The 27,487-nt window shown below is 36.2% G+C and overlaps 1 protein-coding gene and 1 pseudogene across 6 annotated transcripts in view; one reads left to right on the top strand and one right to left on the bottom strand.

The window, feature by feature from the left end:
* The window catches only part of ZDHHC17 (zDHHC palmitoyltransferase 17), a 137,404-nt gene that overhangs the window by 7,709 nt on the left and 102,208 nt on the right, over window positions 1-27,487 (top strand). For all 5 annotated transcript variants that reach the window (XM_082418986.1, XM_082418989.1, XM_082418990.1 and 2 more), the window contains exon 2: window positions 22,276-22,379. In XM_082418986.1, the coding sequence (XP_082275112.1) occupies window positions 22,276-22,379 (104 nt within the window). The remainder of the gene's footprint in view (window positions 1-22,275; window positions 22,380-27,487) is intronic.
* Window positions 6,326-22,268, bottom strand: LOC309640415 (small ribosomal subunit protein uS10 pseudogene; annotated as a pseudogene). Its single transcript has one exon. The product of its transcript is annotated as a small ribosomal subunit protein uS10 pseudogene (transcript).

Here is a 27,487-nt window from a genome sequence, read left to right as displayed (position 1 = left end):
ATCTACTTGGGCAAAAAAGGGAATTTACTGGTCCACATAACCCAAACTCAGGATGGCAGGGGTGCAGTTGGGCTCAAGGATAATTGGAACCTGAGCTGAGAATGTCACCAAGACAGTCTTCTCTCTCTCCTCATCTCTGCCTTTCAGCTTCATTTTCTCCTAATGCAGAGCAACTTCTTTATTCTGTGTAGTGGGGACATGGATGCCAGCGTTGATCTCTCAAATCTCAGCTAACCATTAGAGAGGGACTGCATGTCTTTCCTTATTCCACATTGGAAAGTGGCAGTGTGTCCACTCATATGACCACAGGAGAGGGTCTGAACTTTGCCAAGCTGTCTTGCTGGGAGTTGGAGGAGGAACAGTTTCCTTAAAGCAGGAATGCTAGCAGGGAAACTGTTTCTGTCCTCTGTACTCTTAGTGTGAAGAACTGTTTGTTTGCTTTGTTCCAGTCTTCTAGTTTTTTACGTACTTAGAGATGCTGTAATTACACTGCACTCATTGTTAACAGTAAATGTTCTAGTTGAGCTACTGAATAGCATGCTGCATGAATAATCTAGACCAAGGTTGGGAAACTTTCTCTGTAAAGGCCAGATAGTAAGAATTTTCAAGTTTGTGGGCCATGTAGTCTCTGTAGCAACTACTCAGCTCTGTGGTGGTTGTATGAAAGCAGCTGTAGACAATATGGAAATGAATGGGTGTGCTGTGTTTCAGTAAAACTTTATATATAAAATCAGGTGCTGGGCTAGATTTGAACTGTGGACTCTATTTGCCAGCCCCTGATCTAGATAATACATAGGAACTCCAAGAAATTTATGTTAAAATATATGATATTTCAGTGCATTAAATCCCATTAACCACTGGTGTGCAATAACTTCATCAGAACTAGATTTGCTTGGTAGATGTGTTGGGTAAAGTAAGAATGTATATGTGTGTGTGTGTGTGTGTGTGTGTGTATTAGAACCTTATGGAGAACTTTATTAGAATACACATGTTTCCATATACACCTCTCACAGTTTCTAATTTAGTATTTGGGTTTGTGGTATGTACGTTTTGAAAAACTTTCAGAGGTGATTCTGATAATCCCATACTTTATCCTCCCCTCTCTGATATGCACTTGATGTGTGGGAAAAGTTTTATTACTTTTTTTTTTTACACAAGGTGGAGGAAAGTATCTAATTTTTCATTTATGGTATGAGGCATTGTATTGTGTGCTTTTCATGTTATCTTCTCAATCTGATGGATAATCACAATGGTAATTGCTAACAGTTACCAAATTATAACTGAACTAGCCACGGTCCTAAACAGTTTTGCTTATATATTCATTCGTTTAATTCTCACACCTTTTTTAATACCTCTTTTACAAATGAGAGGATTGAGGCATAGAGAGGGTAAGTAACTTGCTGGTAAGTGGCAGAACTGAATTAGAATCCAGGTTCAAACTGCTGGAATCCAGTTGCCCATTTTGTATTGTGATAGTGATGATACAGAGTTGATTGAATAGTTAGCTGTGATGACAAAAGTCCTCATTTATTTGAAAAACTATTTTTAATAGACTAGTTTTTAAAGTAGTTTGAGGTTCACAGCAACATTGAGCAGAAAGTACAGAGAATTCCCATGTACCCTGTGTCAACAACTTGCCCTGGAGGTGGCACATTTGTTACAGTTGATGAACCTGTGTTGACACATCATTATCACCCAAAGTCTGTACTTTACCTTAGGGTTCACTTTTGGGTTTTAATATGGGTTTTGACAAATGTATAATGACATGTATCCACTATTACAGTATCATACAGAATAGTTTCACTACCCTAAAAATCCTTTGTGTTCCACCTACTCATCCCTCCCTCTCTGCTAACTCTGGCAACCACTGATCTTTTTGCGGTCTCCATAGTTTTCCCTTTACCATAATGTCATGTACAGTTGATCCTTGAACAACGCATGTTTGAACTGTGTGGATCCACTTATGCACGGATTTTTTTCAGTAGTAAATACTACAGTACTATGTGCATCTTACAATCAACAGCATCTTTGATTCTGAGGAATCCTCCCTCTACATAAAGTTTAGAACGGCACTTGACGCATAGAGTTAGCTATCATCTGTTTTATAATCTTTCCTTTCTTTCTGCCATTCAAGATTATGAGAGAGAATTGTAACAGATTGTTAAATCTGTTTCTACCTTGGAGATTTTATCTCCTTTCACTGTAATTATAAATACTCATTAATCTTCATTCATAATTCTGTAACTATAATCATGAATAAACTGTAGACATTATTTTCTAAGGAAATTTTGCTTTCTGATAGAACACTTGATATAAATATCCAGATCTTACAGCTGTTTATGTAAGAAGTTAGTTAACTTGATTTCATAAGTTCCCATTATTTAAACTTGTTTTTTCCTTGTTTGTCTCCTTTTTCCTGTGGGTAATTGTATGTTACTAACTTCAAAAAAAGGCCACACTTGGGGAAAAAAAATTGACAAACTAGAATCTAGCAGACCAAATAAAAACGTAAACTTTTTGAAATATCCTAACATGGGATTTATTTTGTATTGTTGAACAGTATATGAATTTTCAAGGTATCAGAAATTTAAATTCCAGCATGGGCTTTTGGCTTTTAAAAGAAAGCAGCACAGGATTATTGTCAAAAAAAATTTAAATAGTACAGAAGGCTATATAGAAGATAAAAGCATATATAAATGTATATTTCATATACATGCTTATATACATTTATTTCCTTGTTTTTGTTACATAAATGGTATCATACAATGTTATAAAATTTACATTTTTTCTGAATACACTTTGGCCACAGTTTCATCTTAGCGTATGATGATCTTTCCCATTCTTTGTAATGTCTAGACCTGCCTTGTCCAATATGGTAGCCACCAATGACATGTGGCTATTTAAATTTAAATTGATTACAATGAATAAAATAAAAAATTGAGCTTTTCAGTCATATTAGTCACATTTTAAGTGTTCATTAGCCATGTGTGGCTAGTGACTACTGTTTTAGACAGCACAGAAGTACAGAATATATCAGTAATTGCAGAAAGTTTTGTGGGACAACACTGGTCTGGACAGTTTTTTAAAAATTTATGTCTTTTAAAAATATTTTTTACTACATAACTGTTTTTATTGAGGCATATTGTATTTATAAGTTGCACATATTTTAAATGTTTAAGTTGATGGCTTTCTTTGAATTAAAATCTTTTATATGGAGATAATTGTAGATTCACAGGTAGTTGTAAGAAAAAATGCAGAGAGATCCTGTGTACCCTTTACCCAGATTTTCCCAATGGTAACACCTTGCAAAATTATAATACCACATCCAGGAGATTGATATTAAATCAGTGAAGATACAGAATATTTCTATCGCCACAAAGATCTTTCATATTGCCTTTGTATACCCATACCAATCTATTCCCCATTTGTATAATTTTGTAATTTTAAGAATGTTATTTAACTGGAATCATGTTGTGTGTATCCCTGTGAGACTGGCTTTTTTCATTCAGCATAATGCTTTGGAGATTCATGCAGGTTTTAGCATATATCAGTAGTTCATTCCTTTTTATTACTGGGTAGTATGTTGGATGTACCACAGTTTATTTAACTATTTACCCATTGATGGACATCTGTGTTGTTTCCGATTCTTGGTTATTATAAATAAAGCTGCTTTAAATATTTGTGTAAAGGTAACTTATGTAAAACATAAGTTTTCGTTTCTCTAGGATAAACGCCCAGGCGTGCAATTACTGGGTCATATGATAGTTGTGTGTTAATATTTTTAAGAAACTGTCAAGCTGTTTTCTGGAGTGGCTGTACATTTTACATTACAACCAGCGGTATATGAGTAATCTGATCTCTCTTCGTCTCTTTAGCCCATTTTAATAGGTATGTGATGATAAGTCATTGTGTTATTAATTTACATTTCCCTAATGGCTAATGATGCTGACTTTGTTTTCATGTGTTTATTTGCCATCTATATATCCTCCTGGGTTAAATGTCTCTTTTTGTGTCTGTATTAGTTTGCCAGGGCTGCCATAACAAAATACCACATATGGAGTGGCTTAGATAATGGAAATTTATTTTCTCACAGTTCTGGAGGCTAGGAATCCAAGAACAACGTGTTGGCAGGTTTGGTGTCTTCTGATGTCTTACTCTGCTTAACAGATGGCATTTCTCTTGCTGTGTCCTCAACATGGTTTTTCCTTTGTGTATATGCATCTCTGGTGTCTGTGTGTCCAAATTTTCTTTTCCTCTAAGGTCACCAGTCACACTGGATTAGGGCCCATCCTTATGACTTCATTTTAACTTGATTCCCTCTGTAAAGGGCCTAGCTCCAAATACATTCACATTCTGAGGTACTAGAAGTTAGGGCTTCAACAGATGGATTTGGGGGGACACAACTCAGCCCATAATAGTATCTTTTGCCAATTAAAAAAAAATTGATTGTTTATTTTACTGTTGAGTTTTGAGAAGTTTGTGTTTTCATTTTTGTTTTTAATACCCTAGACACTAATCTTTTGTTGTGGGTTGCAAATATTTTCTCCCAGTCTGTAGCTTGTCTGTTCATCCTCGTAACAGGGTCTTTCTCAGAGCATAAATTTAAATTTTGATGAATTTTAGTTTATAAATTTTTTCTTTTATGGATTGTGCTTTTTATGTCAAGTTTAAGATCTCTTTGCCTAGCTATAGATCCAAGAGTTTTTTGCCTTTTTCTTTTTTAAACAGTTTATGGTTTTACATATAACATTTAAGTTCAGGATCAATTTTGAATTACTTCTTGTATAAATTGTGAGAATTAGGTTGAGCTTCATTTTTTCTCCCCCTATAAATGTCCAAGTACTCCAGCACTATTTGTTGAAAAGCTTATTGTTCCTCCATTGAATTGCTTTTACATTGTTGTCAAAGATCAGGTGAGCATGTTTGTGTGTTTTTATTTCTGGGTTCTGTCTTCTGTTTCATTGATCTATGTGTCCATCTCTCAGCCAGTATGACACAATCTTGATTGTTGGAGCTATATAATAGGTCTTGAAATTGAGTAGACTCCTTCTTCCTACAATTCTTTTTTTTTTTAAATTATTTTGCCTGTTTTAGTTGCTTTTGCATATAAATTTTATTTGTTTTTAGTGTTTATTTAAAATTTTTTTTTATTGGAGTATAATTGCTTTACAATGTTGTGTTAGTTTTTGCTGTACAATAAAGTGAATCAGCTGTATGTATACATATATCCCCTCCCTCTTGGACCTCCCTCCCACCCCCCACCCCACCCATCTAGGTCATCAGAGAGCACCGAGCTGAGCTTCCTGTGCTTTATAGCATGTTCCCACTAGCTATCTATTTTATTCATGGTAGTGTATATATGTCAGTCCTAATCTCCCAATTCGTCCCACCCTCCCTTTCCTCCCTGTGTCCACATGTCTGTTCTCTACATCTGTGTCTCTATTCCTGCCCTGCAAATAGGTTCATCTGTACCATTTTTCTAGAGTCCACATATATGTGTTAATATATGGTATTTGTTTTTCTCTTTCTGGCTTACTTCACTCTGTATGACAAACTCTAGGTCCATCCACATCTCTACAAATGACCCAATTTCATTTCTTTTTATGGTTGAGTAATATTCCGTTGTATATATGTACCACATCTTCTTTATCCATTCATCTGTCGTTGGACATTTAGATTGTTTTCATGTCCTGGCTATTGTAAATAGTGCTGCAGTGAACATTGGGGTACATATGTCCTTTTGAGTTATGGTTTTCTCAGGGTATATGCCCAGGAGTGGGATTTCTGGGTCACATGATAGTTCTCTTTTTAGTTTTTTAAGGAACCTCCATACTGTTCTCCATAGTGGCTGTATCAGTTTACATTCCCACCAACAGTACAAGAGGGTTCTCTTTTCTCCACACCCTCACCAGCATTTATTGTTTGTAGATCTTATGATGATGGCCCTTCTGACTGGTGTGAGGTGATACCTCATGGTAGTTTTGATTTCCATTTCTCTAATAATTAGTGATGTTAAGCATCCTTTTATGAGCCCCTTGGCCATTTGTCTGTCCTCCTTGGAGAGATGTCTGTTTAGGTCTTCCGCCCATTTTTTTTTTTTAATTAAGTTATTTATTTTTGGCTGCATTGTGTCTTTGTTGCTGTGCATGGGCTTTCTCTAGTTATGGTGAGTGGGGGCTACTCTTCATTGCAGTGTGCGGGCTTCTCATTGCGGTGGCTTCTCTTGTTGCGGGGCTGGGGCTCTAGGCGCGCAGGCTTCAGTAGTTGTGGCAAACAGGCTCAGTAGTTGTGGCTCACAGGCTCTACAGCGCAGGCTCAGTAGTTGTGGCACATGGGCTTAGTTGCTCTGCAGCATGTGGGATCTTCCCAGACCGGGGCTTGAACCCGTGTCCCCTGCGTTGGCAGGCGGATTCTTAACCACTGTGCCACCAGGGAAGCCCCGCCCATTTTTTGATTGGGTTGTTTTTTTTGATATTGAGCTCCATGAGCTGTTTGTATATTTTTGGAGATTAATCCTTTGTCCGTTGCTTCATTTGCAAATATTTTCTCCCATTCTGAGGGTTGTCCTTTCATCTTGTTTATGGTTTCCTTTGCTGTGCAAAAGCTTTTAAGTTTCATTAGGTCCCATTTGTTTATTTTTGTTTTTATTTTCATTACTCTAGGAGGTGGGTCAAAAAAGATCTTGCTGTGGTTTATGTCAGAGAGTGTTTTTCCTATGTTTTCTTCTAAGAGTTTTATAGTATCCGTTCTTACATTTAGGTCTTTAATCCATTTTGAGTTTATTTTTGTGTATGGTGTTAGGGAGTGTTCTAATTTCATTCTTTCACATGTAGCTGTCCAGTTTTCCCAGCACCACTTATTGAAGAGGCTGTCTTTTCTCCATTGTATGTTCTTGCCTCCTTTGTCATAAATTAGGTGACCATGTGCATGTGGGGTTTATCTCTGGGCTTTCTATTCTGTACTATTGATCTATATTTCTGTTTTTGTGCCAATACCATACTGTCTTGATTATTGTAGCTTTGTAGTATAGTTTGAAGTCAGGGAGCCTGATTGCTCCAGCTCCGTTTTTCTTTCTCAAGATTGCTTTGGCTATTCAGGGTCTTTTGTGTTTCCATACAAATTGTAAAATTTTTTGTTCTAATTCTGTGAAGAATGCAATTGGTGCTTTGATAGGGATTGCATTGACTCTGTAGATTGCTTTGGATAGTATAGTCATTTACACAATATTGATTCTTCCAATCCAAGAACATGGTATATCTCTCCATCTATTTGTGTCATCTGATTTCTTTCATCAGTGTTTTATAGTTTTCGGAGTACAGGTCTTTTGCCTCCTTAGGTAGGCTTATTCTAGGTATTTTACTCTTTTTGTTGCAGTGGTAAAGGGGATTGTTTCTTTAATTTCTCTTTCTGATCTTTCATTGTTAGTGTATAGGAACGCGGGAGATTTCTGTGCATTAATTTTGTATCCTGTAACTTTACCAAATTCATTGATTAGCTCTAGTAGTTTCCTGGTGGCATCTTTAGGATATTCTGTGTATAGTATCATGTCATCTGCAAACAGTGACAGTTTTACTTCTTCTTTTCCAATTTGTATTCCTTTTATTTCTTTTTCTTCTCTGATTGCCATGGCTAGGACTTCCAAACTACGTTGAATAAGAGTGGCGAGAGTGGACGTCCTTGTCTTGTTCCTGATCTTAGAGGAAATGCTTTCAGTTTTTTCACCATTGAGAATGATGTTTGCTGTGGGTTTGTCATGTATGGCCTTTATTATGTTGAGGTAGGTTTCCTCTGTGCTCACTTTCTGGAGAGTTTTTATCATAAATGGGTGTTGAATTTTGTCAAAAGCTTTTTCTACATCTATTGAGATGATCATATGGTTTTTATTCTTCAGTTTGCTAATATGGTGTATCACATTGATTGATTTGTGTATATTGAAGAATCCTTCCATTCCTGGGACAAATCCCACTTGATCATGGTGTATGATCTTTTCAATGTGTTGTTGGATTCTGTTTGCTAGTATTTTGTTGAGGAATTTTGCGTCTATGTTCATCAGTGATATCAGTCTGTAATTTTCTTTTTTTGTGATATCTTTGTCTGGTTTTGGTATCAGGGTGATGGTGGCCTCGTAGAATGAATTCAGGAGTGTTCCTCCTTCTGTAATTTTTTGGAAGAGCTTGAGGAGGATAGTGTTAGCTCTTCTCTAAATGTTTGATAGAATTTGCCTGTGAAGCCATCTGGTCCTGGACTTTTGTTTGTTGGAAGATTTTTAATCACAGTTTCAATTTCATTCCTTGAGATAGGTCTGTTTATATTTTCTAATTCTTGGAAAATTGTACCTTTCCAAGAATTTGCCCATTTCTTTGAGGTTGTCCATTTTATTGGCATATAGTTGCTTGTAGTAGTCTCTTATAATCCTTTGTATTTCTGCGGTGTCAGTTGTGATCTCTCCTTTTTCATTTCTAATTTATTGATTTGCATCCTCTCCCTTTTTTGCTTGTTGAGTCTGGCTAAGGGTTTATCAATTTTGTTTATCTTCTCAAAGAACCAACTTTTACTTTTATTGATCTTTGCTATTGTTTTTTTCATTTCTATTTCATTTATTTCTGCTCTGATCTTTATGATTTCTTTCCTACTGCTGACTTTGGGTTTTCTTTGTTCTTCTTTCTCTAGTTGCTTTAGGTGTAAGATTAGATTGTTAATTTGAGATTTTTCTTGTTTCTTGAGGTGAGATTGAATTTCTATACACTTCCCTCTTAGAACTGCTTCTGCTGCATCCCATAGGTTTTGGGTCATTTTGTTTTTTTGTCATTTGTTTCTATGCATTTTTTGATTTCCTCTTTAATATCTTCAGTGATCTCGTGGTTATTTAGTAGCACCCTGTTTAGCCTCAATGTATTTGTGTTTTTTACAGTTTTTTTTTTCCTGTAATTGATTTCTAATCTCATGGTGTTGTGGTCGGAAAAGATGCTTGATACGATTTCAATCTTCTTAAATTTTCCGAGGCTTGATGTGATCACCAAGATGTGATCTATCCTGGAGAATGTTCTGTGTGGACTTGAGAAGGAAGTGTATTCTGCCACTTCCGGGTGGAATGTCCTATAAATATCAATTAAATCTATCTGGTCTGTTGTGTCATTTAAATCTTGTGTTTCTTTATTTATTTTCTGTTTGGATGATCTGTCCATTGGTGTAAGTGGGGTGTTAAAGTCCCCCACTATTATTGTGTTAATGTCAATTTCCCCTTTTATGGTTGTTAGCATTTGCTTTATGTATTGAGGTGCTCCTGTGTTGGGTGCATAAATATTTATAATTGTTATATCTTCTTCTTGGATTGATCCCTTGATCATTATGTATTTTAGAATAACCTTGTCTATATACACAAAAAGTCTCGCTGGGCTTTTGATAGGAATTGCATTAAACTTATCTGTCGATGTGGGGAGAATTGACATCTTAACCATTTTTAGTTTTCCAATCCATAAATATGGTATGTCTATTTATTTAGATCTTCTTTGATTTCTTTCATCAGTGTTCTGTGTCTTTTAGCATAAAAATACTGTATATGTTTGGTTATGCTTGATTTCTATTCTCTCACGCCCACTGAAGGCATTTCTTCAGCAGTTCTCTACTCATACGTCTACCTCATCAGTTTTTGACTCTACCAGATCATTTCTACTAGTAGTCATTTCTCCCATCCTAAAAAGAAAATCTCAAAACCCACACCATGTTTTCCTTTGATTCCACTTCTTTTCTGCCTACTGCCCTATTTCTTTGCTCTTCCTTGTATCAAAACTCCTCAAGAGATTTGCCTGTACTTGCTGTTCCCAGTTTCTTTCATTCCATCTTTTCTTTAATCAGTTCTAGTCTGGCATGTGCTTCTACCTTGGCAAAGCAACACAAAATCTATATTGCTGTATCCAGTGGTTAACTTGTGGTCCTCATCTTTGTTGACTTTTCAGCAGCATTGATATAGTTGATCTACCTAAATTAACTTTTTTTCTATTTGCTTCCGGGAAATGCAGGTCAAAACAAGATATAATTTAGTACCCATCAGATTCCTCCAAAATTAAGTCTGGTACATCTAAGTATAGTGAAAAACACATACATTGCTAGTGAGAGTATAAGTTGGTACTGCCACTTTGGAAAGTATTTTAATGACAATAAAGTAGAAGATACTCAAAATCTCTTAATCCAGAAGTTCCAATACTAGGTGCTTACCCTAGAGAAACTTTTACAGATGAGACCTGTATAAGATTGTTTATTGCAGTATGATTTATAGTAGCAAAAAAGTCTCTTAGTAGGGGAATGTATGTGGTTTATTCATGTAATGGAATACTGTCTAATAATTTCATTAAATAAACCAGAACTACATGTTTCAGCACAGGTAAATCCCAAAAAACATAATGTTATGTGAGAAATACTAAGTATTTTAAGATACAATTTTGTATAATAGGATGTAAAGTGGGATTTTTTTCTTGTCATCTAAGCAGTTTTCTTGGAGCTCAAAACTGAGGACAGTAGTTGACAAAGGAGCCCTGCAGTATAAACAGAGGTGCTGAACCTGCTGGAAAGTGGCTGTGATTTGTACTGGAACTCTGTTACCTCTAGTCTATACAAGATAAAGAGAGACTTTAGTGGGAGCAAAGGGTTCTTGGAAGAGTTATCAACCCAAGAGGGAGTGCTGTAGTGTTTATATTGTCTTCCATGTGGGTTGCAAACAATTCCTCTGAAAGATTGGGGAACTTTTCAGGAGGAAAAATATTTCTCTGGCTGAATGACTGCGGGGTTGTGGAAAATAGTTAGGCCTCCCTAGGATGCTGTCTGAGTGGAGTGTTAGAGAATTCTTGGAAAAGGGTGATTTGGGTCCCCTGGAATTACTGATGGCCCAGACACTGGGGGCAGCTGCTGCTTTACTGGGGAAGTGTAAAGGTAAGCAATATATAAAATAACCATACAGTGGAAGAGCCAGGAGAGAGAGCTTCCTCTGTGTGTCCAGTGATGTTGAATTAAAGGTGTTTTCTTTGGGCCAAACAAACACTTTAGAGGCTAGACAGGCTATAGCCATCTTGAAAGAAACTTACCAAAGAGAATTGCCTGCTGGGCAGAAGCAACCCCAAAGTTATACCAGTGACATAGGAGCTGAGGACTTTTTAGAGGTAAGCTGAAGAATGTCTCTTCTGCACCAGAGAATGTTACAGAGGGAGGTTCTGTCAAAGAAAACCAGAGCTGACAGTAGTTAAAATGGTAAAAATGGATTTCATCCAGGAACTATTGTAATAGGGGGAAAGGAGCCCTCAGTATAAAACTGGGCTCAGTTCTGAATACAGCAAGGACAATTGGAGATTTATAGCCAACAGGCAGAATGAGGTGGGGGGGGTGGTCAGTGGAGGGAAAATACTAAGAGGAGACATCAAGGATAGGGAGATTCTTGCTAAACCAACTTAACAGGATTCTTGCTGAGGGCAAGCCAGGGTGATCAGATAGCAAGGACAGGAAATTCTCTAAACTGACTTAGCAGGATTCTTGCTGAAGCTGGACTATGCAGTCCCAGTAAGGATGGGAGCCAAGGTCAAGGCCTAGTTGAGAAGAATGCTCAGAGGAGTCTGACTGCAGTTTGGTCAAGGAGAGAGTATTTCAGAATTCTCAAAATGCCCCACATGAGAGAGGCAACAGTTGATACTGCCAATGACTGAGGATATTTGATAGCTGAGAGAAAACTACAAACAGCACCTAGCCTATGTAATATTAACTTTGCCTCTTTACTTCTCACTTTTCCACCTTTATTCCCATCTCTGGTAAGCAGAATAATGGCTTCCCAAAGATATCAAATTTTAAACCCTGGAACTTGTCCTATAAGTGTTACCTTATAAGGGAAAAAGAATCTTTACAGGGATGATTAAATTAAGGGTCTTGTGATGGGGGAGGTCATTCTGGATATCCAGGTGGACCCTAATTGCAATTACACATATCCTTATAAGAGGGAGGCAGACAGAGATTTGAACCCACATACAGAAGGAATAGCCCTTATGAAGCAGACCAGGGAGATTTGAAGATGCTGGCCTCAAATATTGGACTGATGTCACCACAAGCCAAGGTATGCCAGAAGCCACCAGAGCTAGAAGAGGCAAAGAATGGCTTCTCCCCTAGAGCCTCTTTAGGGAACATGGCTCTGCTGACCCTTTGTGATATCGATGTTTGATTTTGATCTTCCGATCTCCAGAACTATAATATAATAAATATGTGTCCTTTTAAGGTACTAAGCTTGTAGAAATCTATTAGAGGATCAATGGGAAACTAACACATATACCATCACACAGTACTATAATAATTTGTTTGCGTAGTAGTGAGAACACACGTAACAGGACAGTTGACTCTGCCTGAAGGAAACAGGGAAGGCTATGGTGACTTCTGAAGTGTGAATTGAAGGATTTGTAAAAGTCTGCCAAACCTGAGATGGGGTGTGCCTTCTGAGTAGAATAGGTAACATGAGCAAAATGATACTGAGGTTTTTAAAGTACATGACTTCTTGGAATGGCTGGTATAAATAAACATGTATGATGCTTGGAAGGAAATGATGAATATTAAAGCTGGAAAAAGTAAGGTGGGGCCAGACCATGGGATTTTGTATGACTGCTGAAATGTTCTTCATTTACTCTATATGCATGATTTTAAGGATTTTAAGCAGGGGAGTGATTGGAACAGCAGTGTAGACAGACCTTTTAAGAGGATATTGTAGAGGTAAAACAGAAAAGGACAGAAAAAGGTGGTCAAGTAGACATTTGTATCTAAATGCAATGTTATTCATTCTCTGGAATGGATTTGAATAAGGACGACTTAACAACTTTATATATAATGCAGAAACAGTAAGGGCATTGCCTGTTTAAAATGGGAAAAAAAAATAAGGAAATAAGGATGTACTGTCATTATTTTTTTTCTAAAATTGCATTTGATGTTTCTGCCAATGCCGTATGCCATGAAATGAAAGACACTTATTTTCAGATTTGATTGTATTCTTAGACTATTCAAAGAGATCATAAAAAATTAGAGATTATAATTTTAACAATGTGGCTAGATACAAGGTAAATCTGTACATTAGTAGTACTCCCATATACTACTTATAACCAGCTCCAAAATGCAATGAAAATGATTTATATAGGTCCCCATCTGCATGCTACTTACTAGAATAACTCTCAGAGTTATAGTAGTCAGGATAAGCTAGGTTTTGCTGCAGTAGCAACCCTAAAATCTTAGTGGCATACGTGTCAGTAGTTTGCTACACATGCATTACGGCTGCTCTGGGACCCAGACTGATTATCTGCTCTCTGGAACATTGCCAGTTTCCATGGCCGACGAGAAGTGAGAATGAGGAATTGCATACTGGCTCTTAAAACCTATTCTCTGACAGCAACATGTCTCTTTTATTCATATTCTCTTGGTTAAAAGAAAAAAGTCAATCACTTGGGCTTACTTAATTTTCCAGGGGCCAAGGACATACAAAACTACCATGTGCTTGGGAAAAGAACTGGAAATATTTGATGGGTAGCACTAATGATTATGGAAGTATTTTTTTTTTAAACAACTGATGATCAATTTATTAAAAATGTTGATTTAAGCATCTGCACTGGTGACTTCAGCCTCGACTCCTGGCTCAATACTGATGGAAGTGATCTGCTTGACAATCTCAGGACTGGGCAGGTCAATGAGTCCCTTGTGGATCCTCATCTGGAAAAGATCCCAAGTCTTAGAACCTTCACCACAAGGAGTTTTCCTTGTAGTTATTCTCAGAGTCTTGGTAGGCATCTGAACTGGTCCTTTTCACTTTGAGATTCTTTTCCTTCACGCCTCTGATCAGGTCAGCACATACCTTCTCCAAAGACTTCACGTTGTGGCTGGTGAGGGTGATTCTAATGCAGTGAATCACCACCTGGGGCTCCACGGGAGTCTTTCCATTATCTTTAAAAGCCATGGCTGCGGTGCGGCTTCCTGACTGACTTGTTCCTTGGCGAGAGAGAACAGCGGTAAGTTAGGAGCAGGAGTGGGTGGCCCGAGGCTCCGCTGCAGCGGTAACCCTGTCTTCCTCCAAGTGCTATGGTAGTATTTAAATATAAAAGTCAGGAGCAAAAATGCCCAAGGAAAAAAATGTACGTGATTATAAAGTATAATCCTTGAAACATATCAAAAGCATAGATAACAGCTCTAAAAATGGAACAGAAGTGTTTAGATCAGTATGAAAAGGTTAGTATCTAATCTTCTCTATACATAAAAATCAGATTCAAATACATTAAACAAACAAATTTCAGGACCGAAATAGCATAAAATGGCCAAAGGATAGGAACAGGCAATTCTCAAAAGATGATATAGAATAGGAAAATATATTTAAGGTTGAGAGTTCAAGTATTATCTACTCTATTTAAATTAAGGGATAATTTAAAAATAACATCTAGAGTCAGTGAGTTTATGGAGAAATGGTTAATCAGATATTGATGATGGGATTATAAATATAATCCCTTTGCAAAAACAATTTAGATATTGTATCAAGAACCATAAAAATATTCATACCCTTTAAGAATCTCTCTCTAGGAATTTACTCCAGTTAATACATTTTTGACCAGAAATGTATTAAGGCCACAGGCGTTAGTTTCTACAAAAATCCCCTGGTCAGTAATGGGTTAAAAAGAAGAAATGTTAAATGAGTTAAAGGAAGTATTTTGTTGTAGTGAGGAAAAGTCCATCCATTTATTCTTTTTTTTTTTAAGTTATCCTTTTTCTTGGTTTGTTTTTTAAATTTATTATATAAGTTTAAGGTGTACAGCATTGTAATTCAACATCTGTATACACTACAAACCAGGAGTCTAGTTATAATCTATCACCATACAGTTGACCCCCTTCACCCCTTGCTCACCTCCCCGCAATCCCCTTCTCTTCTGGTAAACACTAATCTGTTCTCTGTATCTATGAGTTTGTTTTTGTTTTATTTTGTTTTATTTTTCTAGATTCCACATGTGAGTGAAATCATACAGTATTTGTCTTTCTTCTTCTGACTTATTTTACTTAGCATAATACCCTCAAGGTCTATCTGTGTTGTCGCAAATGTCAGGATTTCATTCTTTTTTATGGCTGAGTAGTATTCCATTGTGTACGGATATACCACATCTTCTTCATCCCTTTATCCATCGATGGACACCTAGGTTGTTTCCATGTCTCAGCTATTGTAAATAATGCTGCAGTGAACATAAGAGTGCAGATATCTTTTTGAATTAGTGTTTTTGTGTTCTTTGGATAAATACCGAGAAGTGAAATAGCTAGATCATATGGTAGTCCTATTCTTAATTTTTTGAGGAATCCCCATACTATTTTCCATAGTGACTATTCCAATTTACAGTCCCACCAACAGTGAACAAGGATTCCCTTTTTTTCACATCCTCTCCAACATCTGTCATATCTTGTCGTTTTAATAATAGCCATTCTAAGAGGAAATGTAAAAGGGAAGAATATAAAGTATATGAATACTGTGATTACAGACTAAACATATATAAATATTTGGGCAAATAAAGATTATATAGCAGTATTGAAGGAAATTTGCAAAATTAGGTTAAATTAAAAAATAACACTTCTTCCTAAAAACACATACTCTCGTTTAATAGTGAAAAAAAACCCCTGACAAATCCCAGTTGAAGGTCATTCTACAAAATACCTGACTAGTTCTCAAAACTGTCAAAGTCATCAAAAATAAGTAAAGTTTGAGGAATTGTCATAGCCAAGAAGAGCCTAGGAAGCCATGACCACTTAAATGTAATGCGATACCCTGGATGGAATCCTGGAACAGAAAAAGGACATTACCTAAAAACTAAGGCAATCTGAATAAAGTATAGATCTCAGTTAATAATGTATTAATATTGATTGAATAACAACAAATGTACCATACTAATGTTAGATGTTAATAATAGTGGAAACTGGGTGTGTGGAATATGGGAACTGTGTACTGGTTTTGTAAATCTTAAACTGTCCTAAATAAAAATAATCCTAAAAATAAAGTTTTTTTTTCAAGGAGAGGGAGAAAAATATATATATAGGCATTTGTTCTTCAAATGTTTGTGGAAGGAAAAAAAAGTGTGCCAGATTTATGTATATTGTTGCAAGTATGTATATACATATAGATTAATACTAGAAGGAAATGAAGTGAAAACCAGTTTTTAGTGAAGCTAGAAGGTGATGAACATTTTCCTAGTCTAAAATTTGTTGGAAGCAAGCAAAGTGAATTTGATAGTTTGGATTGAGACAGTGGTGGTCCTACAGCATAAAGAGAACCTACCTATGCCTCAAGTTGGCCTCTCTTTTTTAAAAGCAAAAATCACATACTGTTAGCCAGGGATTGGGGACCACAGCAGAGCATATAATATAGCAGAGACTTCTTACTTACTGAAAAAATTGATTTGAAATCTTTCCATTATATTACCAAATCATTTTTGTCCAATCTTCCCTTAAAGAGGGTACATCCAATAGATTAGTAAGAAATTCTGTCCTGAGTGTAGTGCCATTTGCTGGCACTATTAATTAAATACATTTTAAAAGAGAGTTATTTTATAATTTTGTAGTGGCTACTGCTTTTCCTTATCTTTCATTGTTCATTTGGTTATATGTTTAATGCTTATGCTGTCCTCTCATTATATATTCCTATTTAAAAATCCTTATGGTATTCCTAGAATTTAGTTCATTACTACCTAGGTTTTAAGAAGGTCTCACATTTGGCTCCTCAGTTTTGGCTAGGACTTAAAAATGAATCAATTATGTATAGAGACTTTTTTTCTTTCTTCTTGTCAACAACGCTTTATATTGTTCTAGTTTCATCATATACATTTAATGGAATTAAATTTGAGAAGCTCAAAATTAATATAATTAACTACAATTAGCTTCTTGATTCACAGTCCAGCCTGTTAGAATGATACCTGACAGCAGACATTTGCACAGTGCAATTTACAAGCATATGGTTAAGCCCTACTGGTTTGCTAATTCACCTGTGTATATTTATGGGTTAATGCACCAAAGGCAGGCAGGTAACGTGTCTTGTAGGTAACATGTATGTGCCCTAGAATTTTATTGAATTGATTTTGTGCTCTCTCTCTCTCTGTTTGGAAATGCATTTATATTGAGAATTATGGCATCTTTTCATGCCTATATTTGCCATTGTATTTTGCCCTCTTTGAATTATCTTCATATTCTTTGCCCATTTTTCAATGTGTTGTTACTCATGCTTTTCTCAGAGCTTTTTTTTTTTTTAAAACACTAGGACTATTATTACTGATATTCTTATATTTACATCTTTGACCTGACTGGAAGTTATCTAATATAAGGAGTGAGATGGGAATCTTATAGGAAGAGTCCTTGACTGAGGCCTGGTCCTGCCGGGTAGTCACTTCTCTAGGAAGCCTGGGAAATTGATCTGCACTTTAACTGGTCTTTCATTAAGGAAAGTCCTAGAGCTGTTTTGAACAAGTTACTTAGACCTGGTGAGCACCAGACATACGGTCAGAGTCTCCAGAACAGTCAGGAGAGTCCAGAGTGGCACAAAGACTCCCCAGAACAGGAGGGTGCATGCTTCTCTCACCAGAAGAATGGTATAGGCATCTACCTGTATGTTCTCATGGGATGTGTTGCTGACCTGGGAAGCTTCCACCTGGGAGCATACTGCTCTGAATTCTGCTTTGTGTGGCCCTGCTTTTTCAGACAAGTTTCAGCATCATATGCCATTAAAGAAACTATATCCTTGGCTGTATTTGTTAGCGTCTTTCTACCAAGCACATCACCCTTCTATGTTGGAGCCTGTTGAATTTTTTTTTTTTATCCCAAATGACTAGCCAGTTGTCCGTTTATACCATTTACTGAATAATATGTCTTTCTCTCCTGATTCTAATTCTCATTCTTCAAGCTCTATTCCACTGCCCTGTTTATCACTGCAGTACTCCTGTTTTTTCTTTTTGCTGTCTGATGTATTGTAATTAATGGCAGGGCAAGTCCCTGCCCTTACCCTTCTTTTGGAATATTCCTGAACTTACTCTCTTGCATGTTTGTTCTTTCAGATATACTCTACCATAGAACCGATTCTTGGAGCACCTTTTCTTATAGAGCACTTATTAAACATCTATATTTGGTTGGTAATAAAGTACTGTGCCATAGAGCAGGGGTCCCCAACCTTTTTGGCACCAGGGACCGGTTTCGTGGAAGACAGTTTTTCCATGGCCTGGGGTGGGGGGGGGGGGATGGTTCAGGCGCTAATGCGAGTGATGGGGGCGGCAGATGAAGCTTCGCTCCCTCGCCCACCGCTCACCACCTCCTGTGTGGCCCGGTTCTGTAGCAGTCCGCAGCCCGGGGCTTGGGGACCGCTGCCATAGAGGATTCTTTGATCAGTGCTGCCTCCCTCTTTGTTTTAAATGAATGTAAACTAAAGATTAATAGGTCTAGTATTTTTTAAAAGTTAACTAGATTGCACACAGACACTTGCTAACTAGTTTATTGGTTATATAATTCCCTCCAGGCATGTGAATAAACACGTCTTATGGAGTCTATCATCTTGATATGCCATCCAGAGTTTGCCTGTATCTGCTGTATAAGTTTGAGTTTTATCGTATTGATTTCTCTTAGCAGCAGTGTATGGCAGCTGAGCTTGTCCCAGCTCGTCTCATTCCTGTCTGCTACTTGAGCAGCAGGTTTTGGAGGTGCTTTCTCTCCTTCTAGTTCTGTTCAGCAACTCCTAGGGCTATAAAAACCTTTGGCTGTCAATTTAGGTACCTTAAGGATCTTTCTAGTGGCTGTAATTTCTTTATTCCAATATATAAAATCATTGTATGGTAGCCTTAGAAGGGATCTTGGAGGACTTCTAATCTAGTGGTTTTTAAACTTTTAAAAAGGAGCTGAATCTTTTTTTTTTTTAATTAAAGAAATATTATGTAAAGCCCCAGTATCTAAAAAGAGGCTACATAACAAAGTGCTTTGTTTAAGAAGGGAGTGTATTGAGTGGAGCTGAAACCATCAAGCTCTTTGATACCCTGATGTTAGTCCTTGAGGCACCTGGGTGGAACTCTAAGCTGATCTTATTCATCCTCCTCTTTTTTACAAATAAGGGACCTGAATCCTACCATAGTTAATTGCCTTGCTGGGTTGTAGCCTAGGTAAGAGAGTGGCCGACTTTCAATTCAGTAGCCTCTCAGTCAAGGACTTTTTCTATTATACCATGCTGCTTCTAATGGAATTACAGAATTCTTAAAAGTTACAATGACCTACATATGTATTCTTTAATTAGTATTACTTTCCTTGGCAGAGATATCAATTAAATTGCATCTTGATCACCATTAAAATCAAGGAAAAATTATAGAATTTTAGTGTCATTAAATATTTGTATGTTGAAAATTTATCTTATATATAATAGCAAATTTATAATTAAAAAATTAATATCATTATACATTTATAGGATATATTTATTTACATTAACACAGTATTTTTTATTTTATGTTTTTAAAGTTTAAAAATCACAACTGTTATTCCCAGGCCTAGTGATAGTGGTGGTTATCTTGATAGAGAGTGTTGTCGTTTGTCAGATTGGCAGGGTGCTAGTTCTAGAGGTGAATCAGTTTCCAATGTGATTAAAAGTGAGAAAAAGAATTTAAGTTCTGTGTTATTAATTTTTTTAAAAATAGTACAACAGGTTGGAGATTTGCTTAAACACCATTTCCTCTACCTTTTTAGTGGGAATAACTCTACCTCTTGAAAATTACTTTAGGGATATATGTAAAACCATCTTTAAAAAAAATCATATTTCCTTTACTAAAAAGTAGAAGTAAACAAATAAAAACCATATAATTGTGATAAAACAAATGCATTTAATTTTTAAATGTTATTGGAAAAAAAGTCTGATTTCTAGTACATTGGAAGATCACATTTGGCACTGTCAGTGGGGCAAAATGGACGGTAGATAAACTGAGAATACAATTTAATCATTATATATAATAACAGGTCTCTGGGGATAAAAATGAAACTAAAATCACATGAAAGCATTAGAATAGTAAGCTTTAAAAAGAGATTTATTTTTTATTTAATGAATGTTTGTTATTTGCCTGTAAAAGCAACCTATTTGTCCTTAGTAAAAAAGAATAGCAGTTTGCCCTCGCAGATTTTCATATTGAAATAGTTTTTAAAGTTATATTATTACTTTTTGGCCCTTATGTTGTCTTTATTTAAGTTTTAACTTAGCTTTTGCTTCTAATCTTTGACTTATGTTTCTTGTCTACTTTGTCCTTCCATTTTGGATTGTAACGGCCTTGAGGGCAAGAGACCATATTTGGTATTTGCATATTGGTTTGCAGTTCTGCTTCAAGCCACAGTGGAGCCTGACACAAAAGGAAAAACGAGCAATACTGGTGCTGTCTATATTTAAAATGCTTATGTTTATGTTTTGTTTTGTTTTGATTTTTAAAAGATAATTCATTAAGATTTTTAAAAACTTGATTATGGAGTTTTTTGGCACTCTCTTAAACTTTGCACTAGCCTTACCCTGTCCTGGCTTGGGGTCCCAGTACATTGTAGAGGGCTTTGTTTATAGCAGACTTTCAATACATGTTCCGTTGGACATTTTACTCCATTCTGCTTGTAAACTATGGCCAGGTTTTTATTTTCCTTCAGGTGTCTTATGGCCCTATAGAAAAAGTCAGAATTGAAAGTTTAAAAGGTTATTTTCCTTATGGTAGGGGAGAATAATATCAGAAAAAATTTAGAAAAAAAGGAAGTGCTACTGATCTGAGACGTGTCTTTATTTTATCTTGCTCCACTGAATAGAGAGCATAGAGAAGTTGAGAACTGCAATTCAGTGGAGAAATTAAATAGAAAAGTTTAAAAAAATTAAATTGGGTAAGTCTTATGTATTGGTTAGCTTCATCAATTATTCAGTGTTGCGTACACCCAAAGTACTATACCTGCTTGTGTTCATATTTAACCAGTTCTATTTTAATGGAGTCCAAGAACAATTTCTCAAAAAAATCACTTAGTAAATTATATGCAGTACGTGTAATACGTTGTGAATCTCGGCTTAAGACTGATGTCTATTTTCTTTCTTCTGCAAATGTGGATTTATGATTATTACGGTGGTATTTTAATATTGGCGGTGACATTTTCATAAGGAAAGGTTATATACTAAGCAGAATTTGCTTTCGTGAAACTTTTAAATTCCCTATTGTTGAAAATATTCAGCAATATTGTTGATAGTCTTCTAAATGTATGGTTCAAACAAATCAGTATTGGAATTTTCCACATAGATTAAATGGCTAGAGTGAGCTAAAGATAATAGACTTTTTTCTCCAATGAAATACCATAAATTTGTATTGTTAAATATTAGTGGCCAAGAGAGAATGAATTGTTCTAAGGATTTAATTCTCTCCAAATATCTTGTTACGCCTTATCCTTTCATTTATGTGTGTGTGCCTGTAAGAGAAAAATATCAGAATCATAGAAATTTGAATGGATTAGGTAGTAGAACCAAACATGCTCAATTTTTCTGTTTTCATATAAAAGAAGTAATTGTATCTTAGTGCCATATTGAGGAAGCTGACTATGCATAGCAAAGTTTGTATTTTAAATAGAAAATTGCACATAGCATATAAGTTTTAAATGGATGTAATATTCTATAAAGCTGTTTAATTAAATTTTTATATAAAAATTAGTTTCTTTAAGGGTGTTGACATTTTTAGAACTACTCAAGCAGATTTACATTTTATTAGAATGCCCTATTGTTCTTTATTCACCTAATAGTCGATGCCTTAACAAGCCCTCAGCATGAAGGAATATAAGAAAAGGTGATATCTGAAAATAATAGAATAATATCCTTGGGTTCCTTTTTTAGGACCTTAGTTTTTATTTGGCATGTGATGAAAGTTTTGAAGTAGAGTGTTAGAGCTAGGGGGTTATGCTGGAATAGTAGAAAAATTGGTCTGAGAGAATGAGAGTTGATTTGATGAAGAAGTAGAGTTCTATGGAGCTAAAGATGAATTTCAGTTACTGATTTGTCACTGATTTACAGTTTTGCAGCTTTTCTGTTTTGAGAGTGTGTATAAGGGGTAGATCTATTTGAACATGCTTTTTCTCCAAAGAGTACAGACTTCAGCATAAGGTTAAACTTAATCTTTTAAATAACAAACATTCTTCAAACAGCACAAAAGCAATAGTAAAATACTGAAATATTTTCATACTTCATTTCTCAATTCTTATCTCTGTGTAATTTTTTTTCTTCAACAGGAAATCAAACCTCAAAGCCATTATAGCCATGGATATGGTGAACCCCTCGGACGGAAAACTCATATTGATGATTACAGCACGTGGGACATAGTTAAGGCTACACAGTACGTTTTTTGTTGCAGTTGTTTTCTTCTTTGACATCTGTATTTTAAGTGAAATATACATTTCTTTCTCTTTTTGATATTCTCTATTTGATAATTCTGTACTTGGTGAGACATTGTTTTCATACTTTCCTTTAGTTCTTTGTACAGATTTAAATCAGATAGCTGATTTAAAGTCTTTGCCTAGTAAGTCCAATGTCTGGGATTCTTCAGGGACAGTTTCTATTAATTGCTCCCCCCTGCTCCCCATGGGTTATACTTTTTTGCTCTTCTGCATGTCTTGTTGAAAACTGGACTGTTCAAATAATGTAACATGGCAGTTCTGGGTATCAGGTTCTCCAGCGTTTGTTGTTGTTTGTGACATTTCTGAACTAATACTATAAAGTCTGTATCTTTGTCATGTGTGGCCACTGAAGTCTCTACTTGGTTAGTTAGTGGTCAGAGACTTCTTAAATCCCTAGAACCAGTAAGTCTTGATCTTTGTCGAGGAACTCTTCGTGCAAGTGCAAGTTGGGGCACTCAGCACTCAGCCAGGCAGCTTACAGCTCTGCCTTAGCCTTCACTTTCTGCTTGCAAAGAACCTCAAGGTCAATCAGAAGTGAGAGCTTAGGGCCTTCTCCAGTCTTTGTTGAACATGTGCATGGCCTTCTAGCTTCCCAAGAATATGTCTGAGCTTTTCAAGCCCCTGTGGATATCTCATTCCTCAGCTTTTGCTTAAGCTTTTTGATTTGTCTGTTGTTTGTCCCAACTGCTTTCCATCCTCTCAAACAACTGTTATGTTGAAACATTTGACAAACATCCCAGAAAGGAGGTTTTAATGAGTTTGGGTGAGGTCTAATAGATAAGCCTTTCAAGTAGACTCTTCTAGGGAACCACCATATAGGTGAAATAATGACTCCTCTTTGAGAATGAGGCTTTGAAGGAATTCCGTTCCTACTCTGCTATCAGTACCAGGAATACAACTTATTTTTCAAGGCTGCTGGGGAGCAGAGGATGGGACTGTGGTATTTTAAAACACCACAAAGTCCTCTGTTCTTCCTGAAATACAGCTGTTTTTATTGACTAAAGATCCCTTGGATTGCTGAAAGCCTTTTGTTAACTTTTCCAGAGTTCTGAAAAATTTGATACTGCCAGTTTTTTCATTACTTTTGTGGAGAGGCAAATTTTTGGAAGTCCTTAGTCCACTGTCACCTTACTTTCCCGAATGTTGTATGTAGTCAAAAATCAAAGCACGTTGTACCAGCTGTATTTAGCAAATAAATTATACTGCTCTACATTCATTTTTCTTTTTGAGACTTTGCTCCTATTACTATATTCTTTCTCTCCTTTGTCATTAATCTGTCTCACCCTAATGCATGATTTCCATCAGCAAATACACTGCAGCATCTTTCATGTTAAGAAAAAAAAAACCACCTTTCTTTATTCCTCAAATACCCTTCTAACTACGCTTTTTCTTGAAAAGTATCTATGTGTGCTGTCTATAATTTCTACCTTTTAAAACATTTATTTAAATTTTAAAACATTTCAATCCTACAGATAAGTATAGAGAAGAATATAACTGTCAGATTAAGCGGATGCTAACATTTTGCTGTAATTGCTGCAGGTTGCTCAGTATGCTCTTTTCCTATCTCCTCGAGGAAACCTCTCCTGAAATTGCTGTGAATCATTCTCATGAACATTCCTGTACATGTCTACAAACATCTGTAAACAAAATATGCTATTATAATGTATGCTTAAAATTGACATAAGTTGTATTCTACTCTACATATCCTTTTGCAGTTTGCTTTTTAAAAACTAACAAAAAAACGATATAGCTTTTGTGATTTATCAGTGTTGGTAAATAAGGGCCTAATCTGTCCTGTTTAACTGCTTTGTAGTATTCTATCATTCCTTATCGAGGTATACTTTAAATCGTTTCTACTGTTTCATTATTTCAAAGCATCGCATCAGTGAATGTCTTACTACCTGTTCCCCTGTGCACATAAACAAAAGTTCTTCTAGGGTAGACAACTCAAGTGGAACTTCTGGCTTGTTCAGTGTGTTCTTTTTCAGCTTTACCAGTTCTTGCCAAATGGTTTTCCAAAGTGGCTGTGCCAATTTATACCCCCATCTGCAGGAAATGAGTTCTTTTTCCACTGCATTTTTGCTCAGTTCTAGTTTTGTCACACTTACTAGTCATTGTCAGTTTGATAGCTGTGAAATGGTTTTTCTCTCTTTTGATTGGCCTTTCTCTGATTACGAATGATATTGAATATATTTTCTATGTTTATTGGCCATTTGGGTTTCTTCCTGTGTGAATTAACCATTTTAAATATACCTATTTTGAGTTCTTTTGTCTTTCTATAATTAGTTTGTAAAAGTTCTTTATGTATTTTGATGGTGTCTGCAGAAAAGTTAGTGAGATCTGTGTCCCTTTAATGTCCTCCAAGAGTCCCATCTGCCACTCTCCCAGCCCCTTCCCACCCCTAGTCATGCAGCTCATGATTCAGTACTCCTCTTCAGTGTATCCAAACTCATATTTTTTTCCTGTAACAATGTGCTGGAACTTCTCTGGAAACCTGCACTTCCACAAAGGCTCTGTCATCTGTGGTGACTGTGAAAGACAGTGTTGACTGGGGCTCCCAGATGGTGGCTGAGAGGGGCTGGAGCCAGTTCGTGGGCCGCTGCAGGGTCCACAGCTAGGAATAGGTCTGTATGACTGGTACCCAATGCATGGGTGGGTGAGACTCTCCCAGCTCTCTTGGCCGATGGTGCTGGATCCCATATTGCCCACAGAGGTCCGTGGATAGAGGCTGAATTATTATTGTTGGAGGGGGGACAAAACGATGAATGTCTTCTTCCACCGTGATGCTGATGTCACTCTGCGGTCCATTTCTAAATACTCTTGTTTTCTTCCATTTGTTTAATCTTGTATAGTACCACATTGTTTTAATTATTTCTTAGTCTTCAAAATTGTCTCAGCTATTCTTGGTCTTTTACTCTCACAAGTGAATTTTAGGGTTCTACTTGGGAAATTCATGAGATATTCATTTGGGATTTTAATTAGAATTTCATTAAATTTGCAGATCATTTTGGGGGAAATTGGGGTATATATTTCTTTAGGTCTTACTTTAACGTCTTTCATTAATTAACCTTATTTACAGTGACAGTAGTATAATTAAATATGCTTCCTCATTATTATTTTAGATAGTTTAATATTTTATGTTACAGTGATATAGAAATCTGATCCTAAATTTATTTTATTTAGATACTTTGTTTTCATGATTTTTTGGCTGAAAAAAAGATAAATCTTACAAAGATACATGATTCCCTAATGGAAGAATTACAACATATGCTGCATTTATTAAGTTACAGTAATTACTTTTAAGTACTATTCACTAAGTAAAGATTTTACTAAACTTTACCTTGTAAATGTACATTTTCTGATGATGGTTCCTGCAAACTAATCAGGTTTTGACATTTTTGTAGTTACAGCAAATGGGTTCACACATGTTAGCAAATTGTTTCAAAATTTCTTAGTGTGCTCACATAAGAAAGTTTTTACAGTTGTTGTATAAGACCTTTCAGAATCTGTATTATATAATGATAGAAACATTTCCAAACATACAATTTTTAAAAAATATTCTCTTTATAGTAGGTGTTTTTCTGAAATGCAAGTAGTTAAGTTTCTCACTGTGTCTGAAATATCCTCTTTGCCTTGAAGGGGAACAGACTGACTATCTTTACCTTTCTTAAGAATACAGTGGACCACTGAACAACACAAGTTTGAACAGCTTGGATACACTTAAATGCGAATTTTTTTCAACAAATACATACTACAGTATTAAACAGTCTGCAGTTGGTCTAATCCACAGATGCGGAACTGCAGATATGGAGGGCCAGCCGTAAAGTGATATGTGGATTTTTGACTGCGGGAGGGTTGGCGCCCGTAACCCCCATGTTGTCCAAGGGTCAACTGTATATGGTGGATAGCATACCAGTCACAGTTCTTTGCCATCGCTGCCCGTGCCCCACTCCCCAAAAAAGCCAACAGATTTGAAACACTTGTCTTTTTTGTTAAAAGGAAAATGCATACTCACTTTTAAATGTTAGAAAAGTAACCAGCGATTCTCAGTATAGTTAAAAAGATTTTTATCATCACTTGTCTCATTCAAAGTGTGAGGTAGATTCTGCCCTTTAAGGTAATACGCCTAGTTCACTTAACTGGGCCCATGTAAACAATTTTCTGAAAAAGAACAAAGAGCTGAAGGAACTTCTGTCATCTCCTGTGAATTGTGGAACTCTTGCTCTTCCCTTAGATTGATTTACCTTGTGTGTGTGTGTGTGTGTAGGTGTACACATGTAGTACAGAGCCATTGTAGGGCAGCATTGAAGCAGTGAAGGCTGTATTAAATATTAATGCAGCTTAATTTCTTTCTCTGTTAGCTAAGACACGAATACAGTTTTAATATTTGCTTCTGATGTTCCTTTATTATGCCACCTTTCCCCCAGCCTCACCCTGTGGTATACCTCCCCATTTTGGAGACCACTTTGATTAAGAAATTACAAATATAGTCAAAGCTCATTTAATTTGTTTTTGTGTCTCATATTTCCAAGGATCCAGTATTTTGTTTAGGATAAAGTTGATGGTTTTTGAGGCTCCATGATGGATTCTTGGTGGTTTGTTGTACTGTTCTTTTTATTTTTGCTTATGCTTGAAAATTTCCATAATACAAAGTTTTAAAAAATATGTATGCTGCCACAGAATGACCAAAAACAGAAAGGGAGGAAAAGGTCAAGCTTTCTGCGTGCACCTTTCTTCTTTATTAAACGTGAATGTCTTTCCTCGAATTCTCCCAGTAGACTTTCTCTTATTCTCATTGGCTGGAACGCACAGGACTCCTCCTGCACCTGCCCTGCTCCCACCCCCACACTTCCTTTTCTATTTGCCTTAGGAATTTTGAGGCTAAATTTGTAAATAAAGAATCCTGAGGTTGTAAGACATCCTTTTTTCTCGATGCTGTTCTAAATCATTGATAAACTCTTTGTTACTGCTTCTTTATGATTTAATATTTTTTAACATAGCTGTATGTATTTTTATAAGCTGCCTTAAGTGTTTTGTAGAATAAGTG

The sequence above is a fragment of the Balaenoptera physalus genome (genome assembly GCF_965194825.1).
Source record: "Balaenoptera physalus genome assembly, chromosome: 13".
In the NCBI taxonomy this organism is placed as follows: Eukaryota; Metazoa; Chordata; class Mammalia; order Artiodactyla; family Balaenopteridae; genus Balaenoptera; species Balaenoptera physalus.
This window is presented reverse-complemented; position numbering and strand designations above follow the sequence as displayed.